The sequence below is a fragment of the Strigops habroptila genome, chromosome 2, assembly GCF_004027225.2.
Source record: "Strigops habroptila isolate Jane chromosome 2, bStrHab1.2.pri, whole genome shotgun sequence".
Lineage (NCBI taxonomy): Eukaryota > Metazoa > Chordata > Aves > Psittaciformes > Psittacidae > Strigops > Strigops habroptila.
Window position 1 is genome coordinate 58,613,504 of NC_044278.2, and position 17,839 is coordinate 58,631,342.

Below are 17,839 nucleotides of genomic sequence, written 5' to 3' on the forward strand. Positions count from 1 at the left end.
CCTCTTACCCTCCCCTTTCCCTCCAACATTCCCTTCTTTTGCCAGTCTTTTCTCGTCTTTTGCCCAGTCAAATATCTCAGTGGCTGTGAACTGAAATGGGCGTAACTGTCAGGCCTCACTTAAGTAAATCTGTCAAAGGTCTTACAGGAGATTGGCACTGTTTTCCAGGTGAAGTGGAGAGAGAACTGTCTGCCATTGCAGTTCTCTTCCTGTCCTCTCCCATCAGGCAAAAACATCTGCTAATCGGTGGGGTGAAGTGGACTGCTGGGTAGGGTGCTGGGAGTTGGCAGAAATGCCTCCTCGCTCTTGAGTTCTGCCATTGACCTATTGCGATCCTGGGAAACTTAGACTGTGGCTTTCTGCCATGTTTTTCCTACCATCCTTTTTTTTTTTTTTTTTTTCCTTCTTTTCCTTTCCTTTTTCCTATTTAGGCAATGAGCTGTTTGGGAGAAGGAAATTCCTCTGATAATGTATATCCAGCATCTTTCGTAGTGGGAAGGCTACCACAAAACTAGCAATTGAAGTAAAAAAATGAGTGCATGGAACTCTTTTTCCGTACTAGCGGGTAACATCTTTTCACTTTGTCCCTGGAAGTACGGGACTGATGATAACTGTGTCTTTCATACTTCACAGAATTCAGTACTATGCATGAGTAAATTGTCATTATTATTTCTTCAATAGACAGCTAGTGAGCCTGTGGATATCTAAAGCAGGATAGAGAGTATGTTGTTTTCTGTTCTGCTTTCCAGGCATTTGATGTCAAGAGTTGAGACAGAGGGAAAACACAGAATCCTGTCCTGTCTTTGTCTTAAACAGTGGGAGTCTTTAATAGCTTCTGGTTGGTTTGGGTTTAGAAAATCATCTAGCAGGAAGAAAGAACATTAATGTTGACCTTTTTTCTTCTCATGTGTTTCTGCGGTGATTTGCCAGGCTTTTGTACTGAGGTTGTTTGCTGATTTTTATTCTAGAAGAGCTTCCATTCCAGATAAACATTATCTCTCTTTTTACAAATTTATCTCCGTCACTGGAGCCTATGATTTAGCTTACAGAACGCTTTATCAGTGGGAACAGCATTATTTTGGCTACAAATGCAACTAGGTAGACTTTTTACTTAAGAACATTTTATATTTTATTATTTGTTTTTAACTGGGGAGGTTGCTTTCACTTTGCCCCATTCTGTCTTTTTGCCTGTCAAAAAGGTATGTTCCGTTTCCTCCATAAGCACTACTTCCATTGTTTTTCATAGGGTAGACCTAGTCTTTCTGGGGAGTTGGAAGAAATGTCTTGTAGAGTCCAAGTATTCACAATGCAAAGTTGGTTGGTCTGCAACTTTCTGTGTTGGTGAGTGACAAAAAGAGCTGATGGTAAACATGCATTGGAATAATAAGGTATCATTTATTGCATTGGTGTGTGCAACCTAATAGCAGAGTATTGCTCCATGGCCTATTGCCTCAGGCTGGTAGGAGTTTAGAGTCAACTAAATAAGAAGCAAACTGAAAAGTGAGTTTTGGCATGGGGGCACTGTACAGCACTATTAAGTGGTGGTACCGTGGTGAGTTTTCAGGCCATAGCATGTTTAAATGTAGCCTGCTGCTTCTTTGTACATTGTAGAAACTGAAATGTGACTTTGTAGATTATTTTTTTAACTTAGTTGCTCTTCTTTCCACAACTGTCAGCACAGGATTTTGGGAGGTTGGAGAAATTTTTCCAAAGACTTAATTGTGTACAGTGCACAGCATAATCCAAGCTTGCAAGTCATGAGTCATGCAGGCTGCCTTCCTTCCTTAATGTGTGATGTTGCCCCATGTTCTACTTCCATGGCATTTAGCTGGAGAGCAAGCTTCCAGGAACAATCCCCCAAAAGGCACGTTAATACACAGGCCGGAAACTGTGCTGGTAGGAGAATTACATTACTGTGGAATACGTACCTTGGGTAATCAGGGGGGTAGGAGGTAAATGAGCTGATAGGATTTCTTTTGCACTTAATTTGCATAGTTCTTTGATAACATTAAGGCATCTTAGGGGAAGAAAAAGCACTGTGAAAAACAGCACATAACACCGCTTGCCTTTGAACCTTTCCAAAACAAAAATTTTACAGTAATAATGTGTGCAGAGAAAGAAAGAGGCAAGAAGTAGGTGTATTAACTGACTTAGAGAGTGTGGGTAGGTTTGAAATTTATAATGTTCTGCAGATCTTGGCAGTCTACCAAGGATTCCCCTTGTCCCTCTGCTTTTCAACATGCTTAAAGCCCACTGAGATGAGAAATAAACAGCATATTGCTTTCAGACATGACTGGGAATATGCTTAAGTAGTGGATTCAGTTTAAGATCCAGTTAAATGCTGCAGTGTTGCTGTGTTGATGAGAAGAGCTGTATTTTAAACCCCTCCGTATGTACATGAACTTTCTGTCATCCTCATGAGAAGAAACAGGACACAATTTGGGGTCAGCAGGCTCAACTGCATTGACATGCTCATCCCAACAGACCATTTAAAAATAGAATGTTGCAGTAGCAGTCTTAAAAATATTCTTATGTTGCTTCCTTGGGAGGATTAACAAGTGCTTTAATATGAATAGATCAATGAAAAGAGGGAAAGAAAGGCAGGGAAGATGCATAAGAAACGACAAGTAGTTTGGAAATCTTGACTGATAAGATCTTAACGTGGTCTAAATGAAGGGAGTGTGTTGGTGGGCTCTTTTTCATGGTGGTGGGAGCCAGGCTTAGCTGACAGTAGCAATGGTTTGTTGTGGCCCCTACCCTGAGATTTGATAAGGGGCAAACTCTTGATCTCTGGATGACGAAGCCTTTACTACCTGTTGTTGCTACTATGCAGCACAATCTCTGCAGCCTCCTCAGTCCATTGGCTCTGGAGACAGTCATCTTAAGCTTAACAAGATGCATCTAGGTTGCTATCAACTTCGTTGAATATTTCATATCCACGTTTAACTTTCTGGCCAGGGAACACTTACCTTGTGATCCGCAGCCTCTGGTATTTGGTATCTAGCAATATTTTAAGAAACTGCTGTTTTCAGTTAGCGTGGGTCGTGTTTTGCAACCTGGTGGTGACATTGTTCAGATACTCTGATGGTAATTGCCAGAAACAAAGCTGCAAGAACCACTGCAGTGCCCTGGGGATGGGTGAGCCCAGGACACCCCAAGGGGCCGCGACTCCAGACAGTGCTAAAGCAGAGGCTTCATTCTGCAAGAAAAATGCTGTCCTGCTGGAGTGTTAGCTGATGGTGCTGCTGTGATGGTGTCTGAATGGGGCCTTAATGGTTACCACATTTATAAAGTGTCCTGGGAGTTGGGTTTGAATAAATCTTTATCCCAGGAGACCGAGTTCAGAGGGTTTCTCCTATCTCCAACTCCTGTAGTTCTTTTGTTACATTCAACCACTTTGTGTTTTTATTATTGTTTTTAATGCAGACAGATTTTTCCAAGGCAAAAGCTGGCTAAGAAAATCTGAAGATCAGCTTCTGAAATGGGAATGCTTAGCCATTTCATGTTGCAAGCAAAATTATAGCAGCATGCTAATAGTTTGACAAGTCTGTTCTTGAGCTGTTAAGCAGATAAACAAACAAAATCTCTGCTCATGCTTATGTTATGCTTGTGATATTTGCTTTCTCCCTCCCTCTAAAAATGTTTTTAATGAAAAGAATGTGGCTTCAAAATGTCCTCTTACTTCTCTCATAAATGAATGTCATGCAACCCCCCATATACACGTTGTAGATGCTTAGAGTATGAATGCTCCATACATTATGAAAAGGGTATTTGGAATAATTTTAAACAATATTCTGAAATGACCGGTGTTTAAATTTGGCCTGGGATACTGAGCAGCCCACACTTCCCACAGTCTGCAGTTCCCTTGCTTTCCAGTCCCTTAGGAGGGTTATGGAGAAGCTTTTCCCATCCCTGCTGCAGAAACAGCAAAGTGAAACAAGAGCAATCGCTGAGCTCTGCCATAGCTGTCGTGGCCCAGGTTTTCACAGGGGCTAGTGGAGGCACCAGCAGGATCTCATAAAGCTGCAGGGGAAGCATGGTTGGGCTGATGCACGTTAGTCATCTTGAGTGGGCCAGTCTCACAGGGAGGAACATCGTCTTGAGAATAGCTGTGAAGCTGAGCCCTGGGAAACTTCAGGCTTCTCTCTGGAAATAGCAAGCCCACCAGTAGTTCGTAGATTTAAAAAGACAAATAGAGCAAACTTTCCATAAAATATGTGGCATCCTGTGGATGTCTTGCTACTTCGTTCTTCCGTGTACCACTTTTTTTTGCTTGGAGTATGTTCTGCCACCATTTTAGCACCCCCGCTTTGCTGCAGAATGAATGGTGAACCATATTTTACTGTTTTTTAAAATGGTTTTTCTCCCTCAGTCCTCCTTAGTGTTGCAAGCTTTTTACCTCTGAGATGTCCTTATTCCTCACTTATCTTTAGCATATTCTTCTTGTACCTCGGACTGTGCTTCCCTATGTCCTTGGGCCTTTTAGTTCCTTCCACAGGGCTGTGGAAAATCAAATAGGGGCAGAGCTGAGAGGAGGCGCTTTTTCCGCGTTGGTGTAAAACATTTTCCCCTCCTCCCTTGGTGGGATGTTAAGTCCTGAGGGGAAGACCACAGGCTTTTGTCATTAGGCAGAGGTCCAGGGTGGGAAATTGGAGTTGCATCTCTCCTGGGCTTGCTGAAAGGCTTTGGTTCAAGAAGTAGTAAGGTCAAGGTGAGGTCTGTCTTGGCTACTGCACAAATGTTACGACCCTAACTTTGTTTCAGAATCGAAACCAGCTTGAGACCAAGCTGTAAAAAGAAATGCATGCAATAAAGAGAGTTTACAGAGCCGGCAGAAGCCTGAGTACAGTAATTTATTTATAGAAAGCATGTGGATTGGTTAATAAGGGGAGAGAGAAGCGCAGTGAGAGTTGTGAAAGAAAGCGGAGGCTGTGAATTCTGCAGCATTCCATCCTTTCTACTGCACCAGCAGTATGCCTGGCCATTGCCTTCATGGAGGGCATCATAACGTGTGAAGGTGCCAAGATTTTTCCGAAGAGGCTACTGGTTTGGGGTGCTTCAGTTCTGGGGTGCCAGTCTTGAAAGAATCTGTAAAGAGATAAAGCACATAGTCCAAGAAAAAAATATATTGTTGATGTCCATCAGCTATACTGGATGCTATGTGTAAGTTTCTGCCTAGGAAACTTAAAAATTGGTGAGAAGGTAGAAGAACTGTGACTTTAGTGGAAATGTTTTGTTGTGTTTTTTATCATTATTTGTGATAAAAGTGAAGAAGTGTAGTGGGCACACCTCTTGCTGGAGAGCATGACTGGTTCAGAGAGGAGCCTTTGGGGGTGATGCTTGGGAAAGGTGTTGCGAGACCAGGCTGTTTGCCTGGCAGTCTTGCGGCAGCCTGCTGGGTGTTAGTGGAGAACAGGGTAACACCAATACTAGGGCCATTTCTAAGTGCATGTTTGGAATAAAAATACAGCACAGCTAATTGATATGGCCCCACCTCGTGTAAAAATATACTGGAGAAAGAAAGGGTTTTGTCAGAGTCAGCTGAGGCGAGTTAGAGCCTGACCATGGCTGGAGCTGGAGGGGCCTGTGGTGCTGCCTGCCTCCCAGCCGTGCATTCTGCCTCCTGCCAGCTCTGGCTCTGCTCTGACTGCAGAGCAAACCAGTTTAATTTCCTGATCTGCAGTCCCCCACCCCACCCTGCAGTTTGCTTTTTCTGTGTTAACTTTCTGCCATTTTAGTGATCTCAATCAGCTTATCATATGATCTGATGAGTGCCAGAAGGAGCTCAGTGCTCCCAGGAGAAATATGTGACAGGAGGCTGGAGGGAGGCAGGGAAAGGAAGGGTTGGAGCTCCCCGCCGCAGGAGCTGGGATCTATTAATTCAGCTCCAGCTGTACTGAGAAACCATACCCTTATGGTGGCGTAGCTGAAAGGAGACAACGTCTTGTTCTTGTCTAGCTATTGTGAGACAGGCGAAGAGAGCTATTGCAGGTCTGATGCATTACTTGAAGAAAACTCACTTTTTTTCACTAGTGAAGACCAAAACAAAGAGAAATGTCCTTTTGCAACCCCCTAAGCATGCTTGCATTTACCTAGTAATATGTCACCCAGGTACCAGGCGCTGGTGCATGGCAATAAAAGATGCAATATGGGGAGTTTAACTATTCTAGCATGTTAATAAACTATCATTACTGACTATGAGCTCTGCCGAAGTAAACAGAAGGGAAACTGTGAATGTAATCTGTCTGTGCTTAATCTTGGTAATCATCCTTTCAATGTGGAGAAAAATAAATGGGTTCTAAGATTTGTATAAGAACATTTTAAAAAGAAACTTCTTTTTTTAATCCTTCCAGAGTGGTGTTTTTCATATGAAGTATCAGAAGGGTCCAGTGCAGCTGGGGAAAACCCAGTGTCTGGACCTCTCATCTGAATGTTTTGCTCTGTATATGCTGAAGAGATGGGTGAGATGCTGGTGCTGACTTTTCTCTCTCTTACTCAGGGTCGGCATGTCAAGACAGGTCAGCTGGCAGCCATCAAAGTCATGGACGTTACTGAGGTGAGTAGAAGAACAATCTACTTTATTAACAATATGGGTAAAATTTAACAATAAGAGATGGCATATGGCTTACCTCTATTTATTTTGAAGGGCATAGTCCTTGAATGTGGATGTTTGCTTTCTGTTTGCAGGACCTGAACTCTCCAGCCTATCTGCCCTTTATGAGATTTCTGTGCAGGGGCCTGTGGTCTTCTTCACAGATTGCTTTGGCTGGTCCCAGGACATATGAGCAGACATAATACTCCCCTTTCAGACACTTCTCAGAAGAAGGGAAAAAAGTCAGATTCCCTGCTTTCCACTTTTTTCTCTTAAATGTAGCATCTTGCTTGTACCCAAAAAGAAGGTGAGGAGGCTGCTTGACGTAGAGGACAGTAGTTTCACAGCTACATTTGCAGCCTGCAAAGGGTATATGTTTATTCAAAGGAGTGGGTCCAGTAAAGTTCCAAGAAGTCTGAAAGCAGAAACATCTGCAGGAACAATGAGCAGATTGCTGGCAGAATTCAGCAGTGTAAAGTAGTAGTTGTAACTGACCCAGGGGGATTTACTGTAGAGATTTAGATGGGAAAGACGGGAAATTAACCCAGCCAAAGGAATAAAAAATATATGCCTATACTTGAATCCTTAGATGTCTTGCAGTTTATGCTGTTCAAAAAGCAGTCAGTTTAAATTAAGTCTTCAAAACAGATCAGGAAAAGCATGGGTTTTTCCCTATGATTCCATTTGTGTTTTCTAGAGTTACATCCACAAATTAACAACAGCTTCAGATTTAAAATCAAATGGGATCCTCCTGTGTGATATCTGCAATGCTTGACTGATATTGCACTGCTGAAGAGAGATTGTGCCTCTTCAAACCAAGTATCTTATTTTTCTGAACTCTCAATCCTATATAGGTATTAGGGGAAAAATTATGTTGATGCATGCGCATTGTACGGAGCAGGAGGGCTTTGGCAAGCTGGTTATATCAAGCAAAACTCCTACAAGGGTGTTGCTGCAAAACGTTTTACAGTTTGGTGTGTGTATAGGTGCCAGCAAGTAAAAATGGCCTTGGACACAAGCTTTTAGGCAAGTGGCTGAAGAGTAGTGGGTAAACAGGCAGGAGAGGGAGGAGAACAAAAAGGCAGAGTTAGGTCAACTGGTAGGACTTCAGTCATATCTCTGAATCTCCTTGTGATCGATGGGCAGTGTGACTGCTGCTGTCTAACTTAAGCTGTTGTGTCTGCCAAGAGCTAGACATTCTTGCTTTGTAAGATGGCCTGATAAAAATCAATTTTCAGCTGGAGATTTTCAAAGGCTGCCTTCATGAGGAGGCAGTGCTCTTTTGCTGCAGTTAACAGGCAGGCAAACCAGAGAAGAATGAAGGTGTGTTGACACACAGTGATTTGCACAGCAAATGTTTCCATTTGTGCAGTGGTTTTACATAGGGCAGCTTGCTGGATGGTGCACGGTGAAGGCTTCTTCCATAACATTAAGATTGGCTGTTCTGTATATTCTCTCTGTTTTTAATAGCTTATATTAATCACAAACAGTTGTAATGGAGAGGTTGCACAGCAAAAGGAAAACAATTGAAAAATGCTGTCTATAGTATGGCTGAGCTCATGTTGTGAGAGATGGCTTATGTTTTGAAACTCTTAATTTTTGGCTGGTTTTGAAAAGCCAGTTGTATATTGGCACTCTCTGACTTTTATCTCAGAAGCTCATGCTTTTTTAGGGGCTGAAGGGCAATCAGAGGGAGGAGTTTGGAGATGTTAGCCCCATGCAGCTTGAAAGTGGTGTCGTTCCTACCAGTGGAGCTCATGTGTTTTTGCTTCTAAGCAATGAGCCTGCGGAGGCTAAAAATGTGGTGTAAATTCTTCCAAGTCGTGTTAAGTCAGCTCCAGTTTTTAACACCAGGCACGGATGATACTGTTCCTAACACCAGGCATGGGTGGTACCATTGCATGTACCATTTTCTCAGTGGCAGATGTGGCCATAGGATATTCCCATCCACTCTTGCTTGCTGGTTCCTTGCCTGTTTCCCAACACTTGTGCCAGCACAACTGCCCTGGGGCCAGATGGTGACCTGGATCAGTGAACAGGCCCTGGTTCCAGGTTAAAAATACCCTTGCTCTTCTCTTTCCCCTGGTTATTTATAACCTGTATTGGTTTGCTGATCTAGTTCAGCACATGACATTACAAACAGTTGTGCTGTCGCTATGAAGAAGGTGGTGTGAGGCTGGAAAAGGGCTGTTGCCAGCTATGGGGGAGAAGGGGCAGTAGCTCAGACTGACGTTGCTGACAGAGATGGCCATATCATGAAGTTTCATCATCAGTTTCTCAAGGGATGGTGTCATGAGGACCTCCTTTTGCCGGCAGACCGTGCATCTCCATCCTGGAGATGGAGGCTTATGGGTGGTGGAGAGAACATGAGGGACAGAAAGGGCAGTGACTGCCACCCTCAGCACTGCCCCGAAAGAAATGCTGAAGGGACCACAGCCTCAAATTTACCTTTCCCACCTGCTTAGGGAGCTACAGTTAGGTGAACTGCTCTTGTAGGCCAGTGATAACACTGACTGTGTCCATGCCCATGGGGAAAGAGGCTTCAGTGGAAACTTCCATGAAACTGAAATTGTGATTTTTTTTTTTTTTTTTTTTTTTTTTTTTTTTTTTTTTTTTTTTTTTTCTTTTTTTGGAGAGCAGCTACGGAAGCTCTGGGTGATTTGTGCCTCTGTGCGTGGTTTACTGGCAATGTTATGCTTTTCTGCTTAAATACAAGCAGTGCCATGAAGGGTATCAGATTGTTTTGTCTAACCTGCATTGAGAACAGACCCAAGACTTTCTTCTGGGATACCTCTGGTCCAGTGCTTGTTTTGCCAAACGCTTGACAAATTAGAAAGCTTAATGTGTTGGCATGCTCTGTGGGCACACCCCAAGTTTTCAGTTTTCAAAGCCCCAATTCTGCAATTCACACATTGCTCAGGATCGGCAAGGTTACATCAGTTCTGGGCTGTACAGCTTTGATCACTCGAATGAGAGGGATGTCAAAATCAGAGCGACGACTTTCCTGAAAACGTTTTGGTTGGCATGAAGAAAACAAGGTAGTATAACCTCCGACTAGAGACATTGGAAGAAACGTTACAGCTCTGTAATGTACATGGCGCTGTGGAAATGCTGTTCATCCTTCCCAGCTTTTCTTGTGGTTTTCTCTTCAGATTTTAATTTTGAAAAGAATGGTGGTAAGGATGAGAAAAGAGGAGGTGGGCTGAAGATATCAGCTTGATCTTTGAATATATTATGACTAGTTAGTACTGCTGCCTGAAACGTTAGGGGGGTGTTGATGTGCATAAAACTTTCCTGTCTCTTCCACTTTCCTCCTCTCTAAACAAATTAAGAAAAGGCTTAGAAGATTGTGTGGATCTTTATAGATCTTTACATCTACAGCACTAAAGGAAGCACTGGGGGATCTGTAAGATCTAAAGATCTGTAAGTCTTCCTACAGAATGGTGCATATGTAGGTCCTATTTTCACTTTCTGAGGGCGAAGCTAGAGAGCATGTAGGGTGAAAAAAATTTCACTGGAGCATAGAACAAATAAAAACCCCACAAGTCCTCATCGATTGAAAGCTATTCTGTTGTTGGAATGAGCCCAATGACCGTAAAAGGGGAACAGTATGAACTATCAGTGTATACATGCTTCAGAAATTATTCTCTGAAATGTACATATGTAGGGTGAAGCTCAGGCTGCATGCATGTTATGGAGGGAGACATTATTTGAGTGATTGCTGTAGTCTGTCTTTAGTCTTTTTATTGTCTCTGTTCCATTTGGGGCACTGTTTTGGAGAAGGTGGTGTTCAGTCTGTGTTGACCTCTTCCACTCATTTGACCATGTGCTCCCTTGCGGCATTCTGGTGTGCAAGCCCTATGAGCACACCAACTGAGCTGTGACCGATGTTATCAGATGCAACACAAGTACACTGCAAGATTTGGTAGTCACTGTTTAGTTAGAGGAATCCATTTTCTTGTAAAACAAATAACATTTAAAACCTTAGCAAAGCTTACTTGGCAAATCTGCCTGCATCTAAGCTGTTAACTTGCATTACACCCGAAACAAGCGGTTCAACCCTGCTTAACTCTTTTGGAGGCTTTTTGTGCAGGTGCACAGTTGTTTCCAGCGTCACTCCTGTGTTTCCCTTCCAGCGATGCTTTTCTCTTTGAAAGGTTTGGTAACTGATTTTGAGGGAAAAACACAATCGCTTCTTTTCTGTTTGTTATAACCCCTGACGCTGCTGCTTCTTCCTCCTACCTCTTCCCACACGCACGCTTGGCATCCCTTGGGAAAGTTTTCCGCATGCCTTTTTTAATAGCAGCATTTCTCAGCTCTTGTGCCCAGTGTTTCATGACTTGTCCAGTCTAGTCTGTGTAAAAATTATGCTAAGTAAACAACTGGATACTGTATCCTGCTGATTTATGAAAGACAGACAAGCTTTTAGTGCTTGCCTGTCTTGCCCTTTCTGTACGTGCTCTGCACAAAAATTAACAACCTCAAACCAAAACCTCCAGGCCTGCAGAGAAATGTGGCACATCTCCCATACCTAGACAGGAAAGGTTACCCGAATTATTCATTGCTGTCTTCCCAACTCTGCTGACTGCTTTTTTTCTGTTGCAGTAGGCAAGTCACTTTGATTCTTATGAGTCTGTATCTTATGGCCTACGTGGTGTTATAAACTGCGATCATGTGGATGATCTATCCATAGTCTGTAACACATCCAGTACCAATCTGCAGAAAGACTGCAGATAAATAAAAATGTGTGCATTCCCACACATGCAGGCAGACAAAATGAGGGGAAAACAAGAATAATAACCACCAGAAGTTTACCCTAACTTATGTATATGTTGTGTGTTTTTGTTGGGGTTTTTTGGGTTTTGTTTTTTGTTTTTTTCCCCTATGAGAACCCAGAGAGAGTCTGTGGATTTTGATCTCTTTGAAGGGAAAAACATTAAGAAGTTCATGGCTCATGCTAAAAGACTGGGAAATACAGATCCTCACAGCATTGTGCAACAGAACTGGGTCAAGCCAGTCCAAAGAAGCTAAATATGGGCTGGCCTTTTATTGTGGAGACATGAATGCACTGCTTTACCTGGCTTAGTTCAGCTGCCTGATGAAGTACTTCTTTACCGGTCCATGCCTGTACTTACTGCAAAGTTAGCCAAAGCAAACCTGAAGCCAGTAGAATTACCAGAAGAATTACCAAAAGCCCTTGCCGTATCTCTTGATATGATATGAATTGGGGAGAATGGATCAGGGTACTAAAAATCTAGATTGTTCCTATGGGGAGGACTGGCATCCTGCTTGCTTGTCCCTTAAATGTGAGTTTGCCTGCTACTCGTCATACCAAATTTTATAGTCTTCGGTTAAACAGTTACCTGGCAAAACAAAGAGTTGTTCTGTGGAAAAGGAGTAAATAGGAAAGGTATTTACAATGTGGACAGCCCTGCTGTCCAGTTCCTGCTGAAGCTGATTAACCTCTGATCTCTTCCAGGGATTAGGTCAAAAAGAAAAAAGGAAAAAAAGAAGAAGTCTTCTGGGAACTTTCTATTACGGTTCAGAGGAAAACAGAGCTGGACAGAGTGGTCCCTTAAGCTATAACATCTGGTTTGAGGGGAGGTCAAAAAGAGCTACAATACTCTAGCAGCCAGCGGGGCAGCCTTTCTTGAGCTGCAGAGCATTTGTATAATTGGCTGTTTCCCTCCCTAATTTGAGCTCCCACACCTACCTCTGCTGCATGCCCTTGCCCAGGAGCTTGGCACAGTTCTTCCCGTGCTTTATCATGACCCTGATGCTGGGAGGCTCAACCCTGTGGTGCTGGCTGATGTCCTTGTGGAATCAGGCTCTCCTGCAGACACATCAGCTCCATGCTGCCCGGGTTGGTCAGAACGGGTCCTGTCCATCTTCATGGTGAAGGCTCTGCACGGGGGATCATGGCATCAGACACATCGCAACACCCCTGTCCTTGGGTGGCAGGGCAGTGCTTAGCCTGCCAGCTCATAGTCCTGACAGAGCAGAGCAACATTTAACTCTGGAGAGCCTTTTGTCCTTACAGTCATACTTTATCTCCCAGCAAGGCAAATACATCTGACACCCAGCTTGAGTCAGATCTGCAGTTTTTGGATGTGATCCAATAAACTTTCCTGGAGCAGTGCTAGCACCAGTTGGGATAAAGGGCAGACTTCTACTCTCTTCATCTGAGTCCTGGGGTGGTTAGCAAGACTATCCGTGGAAGAGCCTGTTCGGGAAGGGGAGGATGCCAGGTTTGATGCAGCTGCAAGAGGGAGGTTGATTAGGGAGCTCTGCATGCAGTTTGAGGTTGGCAGAAAGCTGTGGCTGTTATCAAGCACAGCAGTTTGGGAATGATGCACAACATGGATTGACTGGAGAGAGCTGGTGCTGAGCACCAAGGCTCTGCATTACTGAGTCCCAGCAAAGAGCAACTTCACACTGATACTGTGTGGTTGGTGGGAAAAATTGACAATGGGGAGAGAAAAATACATGCTTGTTTCTATATCTGCTTTTTTCAGCATATAGTTTCTTCTCAGTGCATTTTTCACCTGAGTGGAAGACTGACTGCATTGCATGCACTGCCTATTGTCAGTTGTCCTTGCAGGTGTACTGCTCTATATATTTTAACATGCCTGTTTTGGAACCTGGCTGTTTCAAGTCTAGAAGAAACAGATGTTTTCCTTTTGCCTTTAAGATCCTTGAATGCACCATTGCTACCTCACCAGCATCTATTACCTATCAGCAGCAGAAGAGCTTTAACTGTGACAGCTTCATGGTACTCTTTTAGTAGTACTCCTGTTGCATGGCTTTTTAGCTGAGGCCAGGAGGTGGCTTCATACTCAAGGTTGGTCGTGGATCACTGTGTTAGGAAAGCCTGAAGAAAGCTGTGTTGCCTCTGCCTTCTCCTCATCTGTGTGCTTATGCCAGGTCTGATGTGCAAGGTTTCTGTCCAGTCTAGCAGAAAATATGCTTTGCCAGTGCTCTGCAAAGTATAAGGTAGTTTAGATTACTCAAACTGAATTTATGGCCACATAAAGGGAACTTTGCTGTAGTTCAGAGCGCCAAAGAATCTCCTTGTTTTAGGGAGACGGCTTTAAAATTTTGCCTACCTGGCTGTCAGAGAACCAGATAACAATGCTGTAGCACAACAGATGATGCTCAGGTTATACTCCTCAGCTGTGGCGCTGGGATCTGTTACCGCTCATCACTATGTGAGAGCACATGTTTTGTACTAGAGCATAATGGAAACTAGGAGCCTGTGTAGGCTACAGCTGACTTCCATTAGTGGAAGGGCAGGATTGTGTATTAAGAAGATTTCTCTGCAAGCCTTGAGCTCTTTGGACAAGTCTGGACTTTTTCTTTAAAAACTTCTTTCCTTTGGTCTGATGGTGCAACTGCATTGACACGCTCAAAGGAAAGGATAAGTCATCTAGATGAGCTACTGACGTCTGTTACCATCCTTGTAATGAGTAGGACAAGTGCTTGAATTCCAGCACTTTTGGGCACTGTTTATCAGTCCAAGTGGGCAGTATTCATGCATTTAACTGTAATCCTGTGCCTGTTTTCCTTCAGTCTTAGGCTTGGTACCTGCATTCATCTGGAGACCTGCTGTTAGCACTGACAAGGCAGTCACTAATGACAATGTGATTTCATATGTATATGAATGACTGCTGACATCTGTCTTTGTTAGAGAATTCTAGACCCTAGTACTGGCAGTGGTGAAGGCTCAGTGTGGGCAGCATGAGGATGCTTTCACAATCGTGATATTTAATCTACAGGTCATACCTGCACTGACACGAATTTGAGCAACAGTAGCCTGCGCAAGTTCTAGTGATGGAACATTTCTTCTGAGCCGAGGGGAGCGTTCATGCAGGTGGCCTTAACACAGGCAATTTGCTGCTGCTTTCCCGACCACTGAGCTCTGTTTGTTTGAGCTGTCTGAGGAGATTTGAGTTCTGATGGGAAACAGAAATGTTTTGTGTGCAGATAATAGCAAGAAGTACAGGGCTGCGTTTTGTATCATTTCTGTCAGACACGCAGCACAGCTCAATTTACCCCTGGTGAATCAGACATATTGTCTACTCGAGGAAAACAAGGCAACCCTGTCAATGTGGTGTTAGAGCATGTGTGCTCTTGCCAGTTTGGGTAGAGTAAAACCAATGAGGATTGTGACAGCGCATTGTGCTTTGATTTTAGCAAGTATCTGGGCTGAACTTGAGTCTGCGGTGTGTTCCTCCTGCCTGTGAATAGGCAAGCAAGAGATCCCTGGTCCAGCATTAGCTCCTGTCTTTCAGAAGTGCATTTTAAAATGTGGCTTGGGCGTTAGGATCAAAGACAGAAGAATTAGTTTTCTGTTTATGTTAAAGGGGATATATCTGCTTGAAATATAATCTTTCTTGACTGTGTTTAATTGTAGTTTCATAAACTGCACCTGCCTTTGGGCTCCTCCTGTTTTTGCTGTGACATTCCACATTTTTATCTTGACTTCCTAAGGAAATGAGGCTTCTTGGCAACAGTGTATGTGTCCTGCCTTCTTTTCCACCAGATATCTTTTGGATCTGCTGGCCAGCTTCAGCCAAGTTTAATGAAGAGGGGAGGAGAAATTCCGAAGATGCAAAGTCCCAACAAATTATGTTTAAGCTGGCAAGCTGTGTGGAGAAGGGAGAGGCTGAAATTTATAGCGTCTGCTTTGGGAATGGTAGGCAGACCTTAGCCACTGTCCGTTATCAGTCAGCTGGCCACTGTTCTGCAGTAAATCAGGAGGGGAAAGTAGATGTTTGGGTTTTTTTTTTTAAAGAAGTAGTTCTGATGCTTGACTTTCAAGTGAGTGATGCAGTGCTAGGAACGTGTGCAGGGTAGCACATGCAAACTAATTCTGAGCATTTTAAAATCTCCCCTTGGTTCTTTCTTTAGCTTACCGGCCCACAAATTTTACTGTATATTTGAGATTATCCTGTGTGATCCCTCTCCCTCTCTTTCTCTTTCTTAATGCGTGCATATGTAGATATAAATGTAAAATAGCAGTGTTACTCTCCAACATTTAATGAGACAAAAAATGTTTGTCACTTGACAGTGCTCCTTTTGCAAGATGCAGTTTGAGTGATTGTGTAGGGAGTTGGCTAAAGTACAGTCTTAAAAACCCATCTCCTAAATCTAGAGATAAAGGCAGCAAGTGCTAATGCTGAAGGACCTGGGAATTCATTGTACTCTAAGCTGACTTTTAACCATGACGAATGCTCCCCTTGTGCCTAACAGGAAAGTGTTCTTCTCCCCCTGTGCCCTATCTATTGCATATGCAATGGGAAGCACACGGCTGAGCCAAGCATTAAAAGAACGTTGAAGATGCTGTGCAAAGCAGTTCAGTTGGTCAGTGTAGAAGATGCTGTTTGTCTCCTGACCCTAGAAGCATTGCAGGTCTTTCTGACAAGAGGCCTGTGAACATTCCTCTAGGTAGGTTTAATCCAAAAGGGATTAAAGCCGCTGACTCTGCTTTGTGTAACTCCTCTGGCAGAGAACATTTTCTACTGATAAATAAAAGTGCAAAGGTGTTGTTATTAAATTGCAAAGATTGGTGCTTCATAAAAAGCACAAGTTTTAGTTTTGCTTTCCTGTCCTTGCTGTCTCTTCTTAGTAAGACCTGCTTCAAGCATGATTAGACCGATGGGAGTCTAGCCAAGGAGTTATCTTTTTGTTCTGATGATTCCCTGCTGACTTTTTTTGTGTCAAGCCTTTATTTCTCCAGCGTTTGGATCTGAAAGTTGTGCCTGTGAGAAGTGAGTGAGTTAGCAGCATAAGCAGCTACTGTTCCTGCGTGGAGAGCAAGCACATTGGTGGTGTGTTTTGCCTCACATCCACCTCGTAAAACAGTAGCTTCTTTACCCAGCACATCACTGGTGCAGAAGATGTGATGAGAGTTCAACAGCCTGCTCTCTTTTGCACCCAGATCTCCAGGATGATGGAGGTCTTCACAAATGTCTCTCTCTGTTTAGTAGAGGAGACTGTTCCAGAAATGAACTTCCAGCTTTTTTTCATGTCAGTTGGTGTACGAGGTGTTTCTGCAGCGTTTCACTAAGGCAGGGATATTTTCCACTGTCGCTCCTTCTTCCTGAACTGAATGTTAGTGTTTCATTCCAGAGCTGGTAAGAACTTAGTGGAAATCCTAGTGTAAATGCAGCAGCCCATAGACCTTCGGATAACTGTTACCGGCCTGGCAAAACACCTTGGCTTTGCATCCGAGAGCAAGAAAGGAGAGTGTCCGTGATTCCTGAAAACCATGTTATTAATGTGGAATGTTCTACCAAATGGAAATGTAATTGAGCAAAGAGACCAGAGGTAGCAGGGAGATGGAGCATCCCTGTGGCTGGCTGCTGGGTTCCCCCAGCACTAACCTGTCCTCCCAGCCAGGGCTGCGGGTGGCTAGGCAGCCATGAGTCACCGCTGTGGAAACACTGATGCAAAGGCAGCACCATTAGGGAGGGGTTTATTTGTCTCTTGCATATTTTACCTCAGCAGCCTTTTCTGTAGCATTTATTTGTGTTTCCTCTCCTCGAGCCTGTGAGGCAAACCCGTTATTTATAAATGAGTTAGTTGTTTTTCACTCCGAATTTTTCTTTTTATTCTCTTCTCTCGCTATGCTCCTTCACAACAATTTGTTTAAGTGTAAAGCCTTGAGTCAGTTATAAAATGATAGAGTTGCACTGATTTATAGATCAGAGGGGGCTGCATCATCAGACAAAGTCTCCATTCAAATTTGAGGCCCTGAGGGTGATGTCGGTTCCTATTTCAGAATTGCTGCTGCTCCTCAATTCTGGTTAAAAGAGTTTGGGAAATATACCTAACCTTGTCTTCATTTGCAACACGAATTGTTGGAGTTTGCACTGTTCTTGTAAAAATGGATGGACCAGCTTGTAAATGCAAACTCATTCTCTTTCCCATGCCTACAAATGTAAACAAATAAACACCCATGTCAATTCAGGAAAGGATTTCCCCTACTGGCAGGAAAGAAAGGAGGATCAGTTGCGTTTTCTATTTGTAAATGTTCAGATGGCATCCTGTTGTGATAGTAATGATTTCTCATTACATAGGTGTCTATGGGTTTTCCTCATTTTCTATTTCCTTCTCCTTCGCGATGTGATTTTACAATACACCAAAGCCAATTTGATGTCTGGCTGCTCTTGCAGGGGCAATCCTGCCTCTCTTCCTCCCCTTTCCCAGCTCCCCTAGTACCACCATCTATCTGGTTCCACCCTT

The 17,839-nt window shown here is 43.4% G+C and overlaps 1 protein-coding gene across 12 annotated transcripts in view; it reads left to right on the forward strand.

The window, feature by feature from the left end:
* Window positions 1–17,839, forward strand: part of MAP4K4 (mitogen-activated protein kinase kinase kinase kinase 4) — a 166,484-nt gene that overhangs the window by 70,293 nt on the left and 78,352 nt on the right. For all 12 annotated transcript variants that reach the window (XM_030471801.2, XM_030471811.2, XM_030471845.2 and 9 more), the window contains exon 3: window positions 6,500–6,556. In XM_030471801.2, coding sequence (XP_030327661.1) covers window positions 6,500–6,556 — 57 coding nt within the window. The remainder of the gene's footprint in view (window positions 1–6,499; window positions 6,557–17,839) is intronic.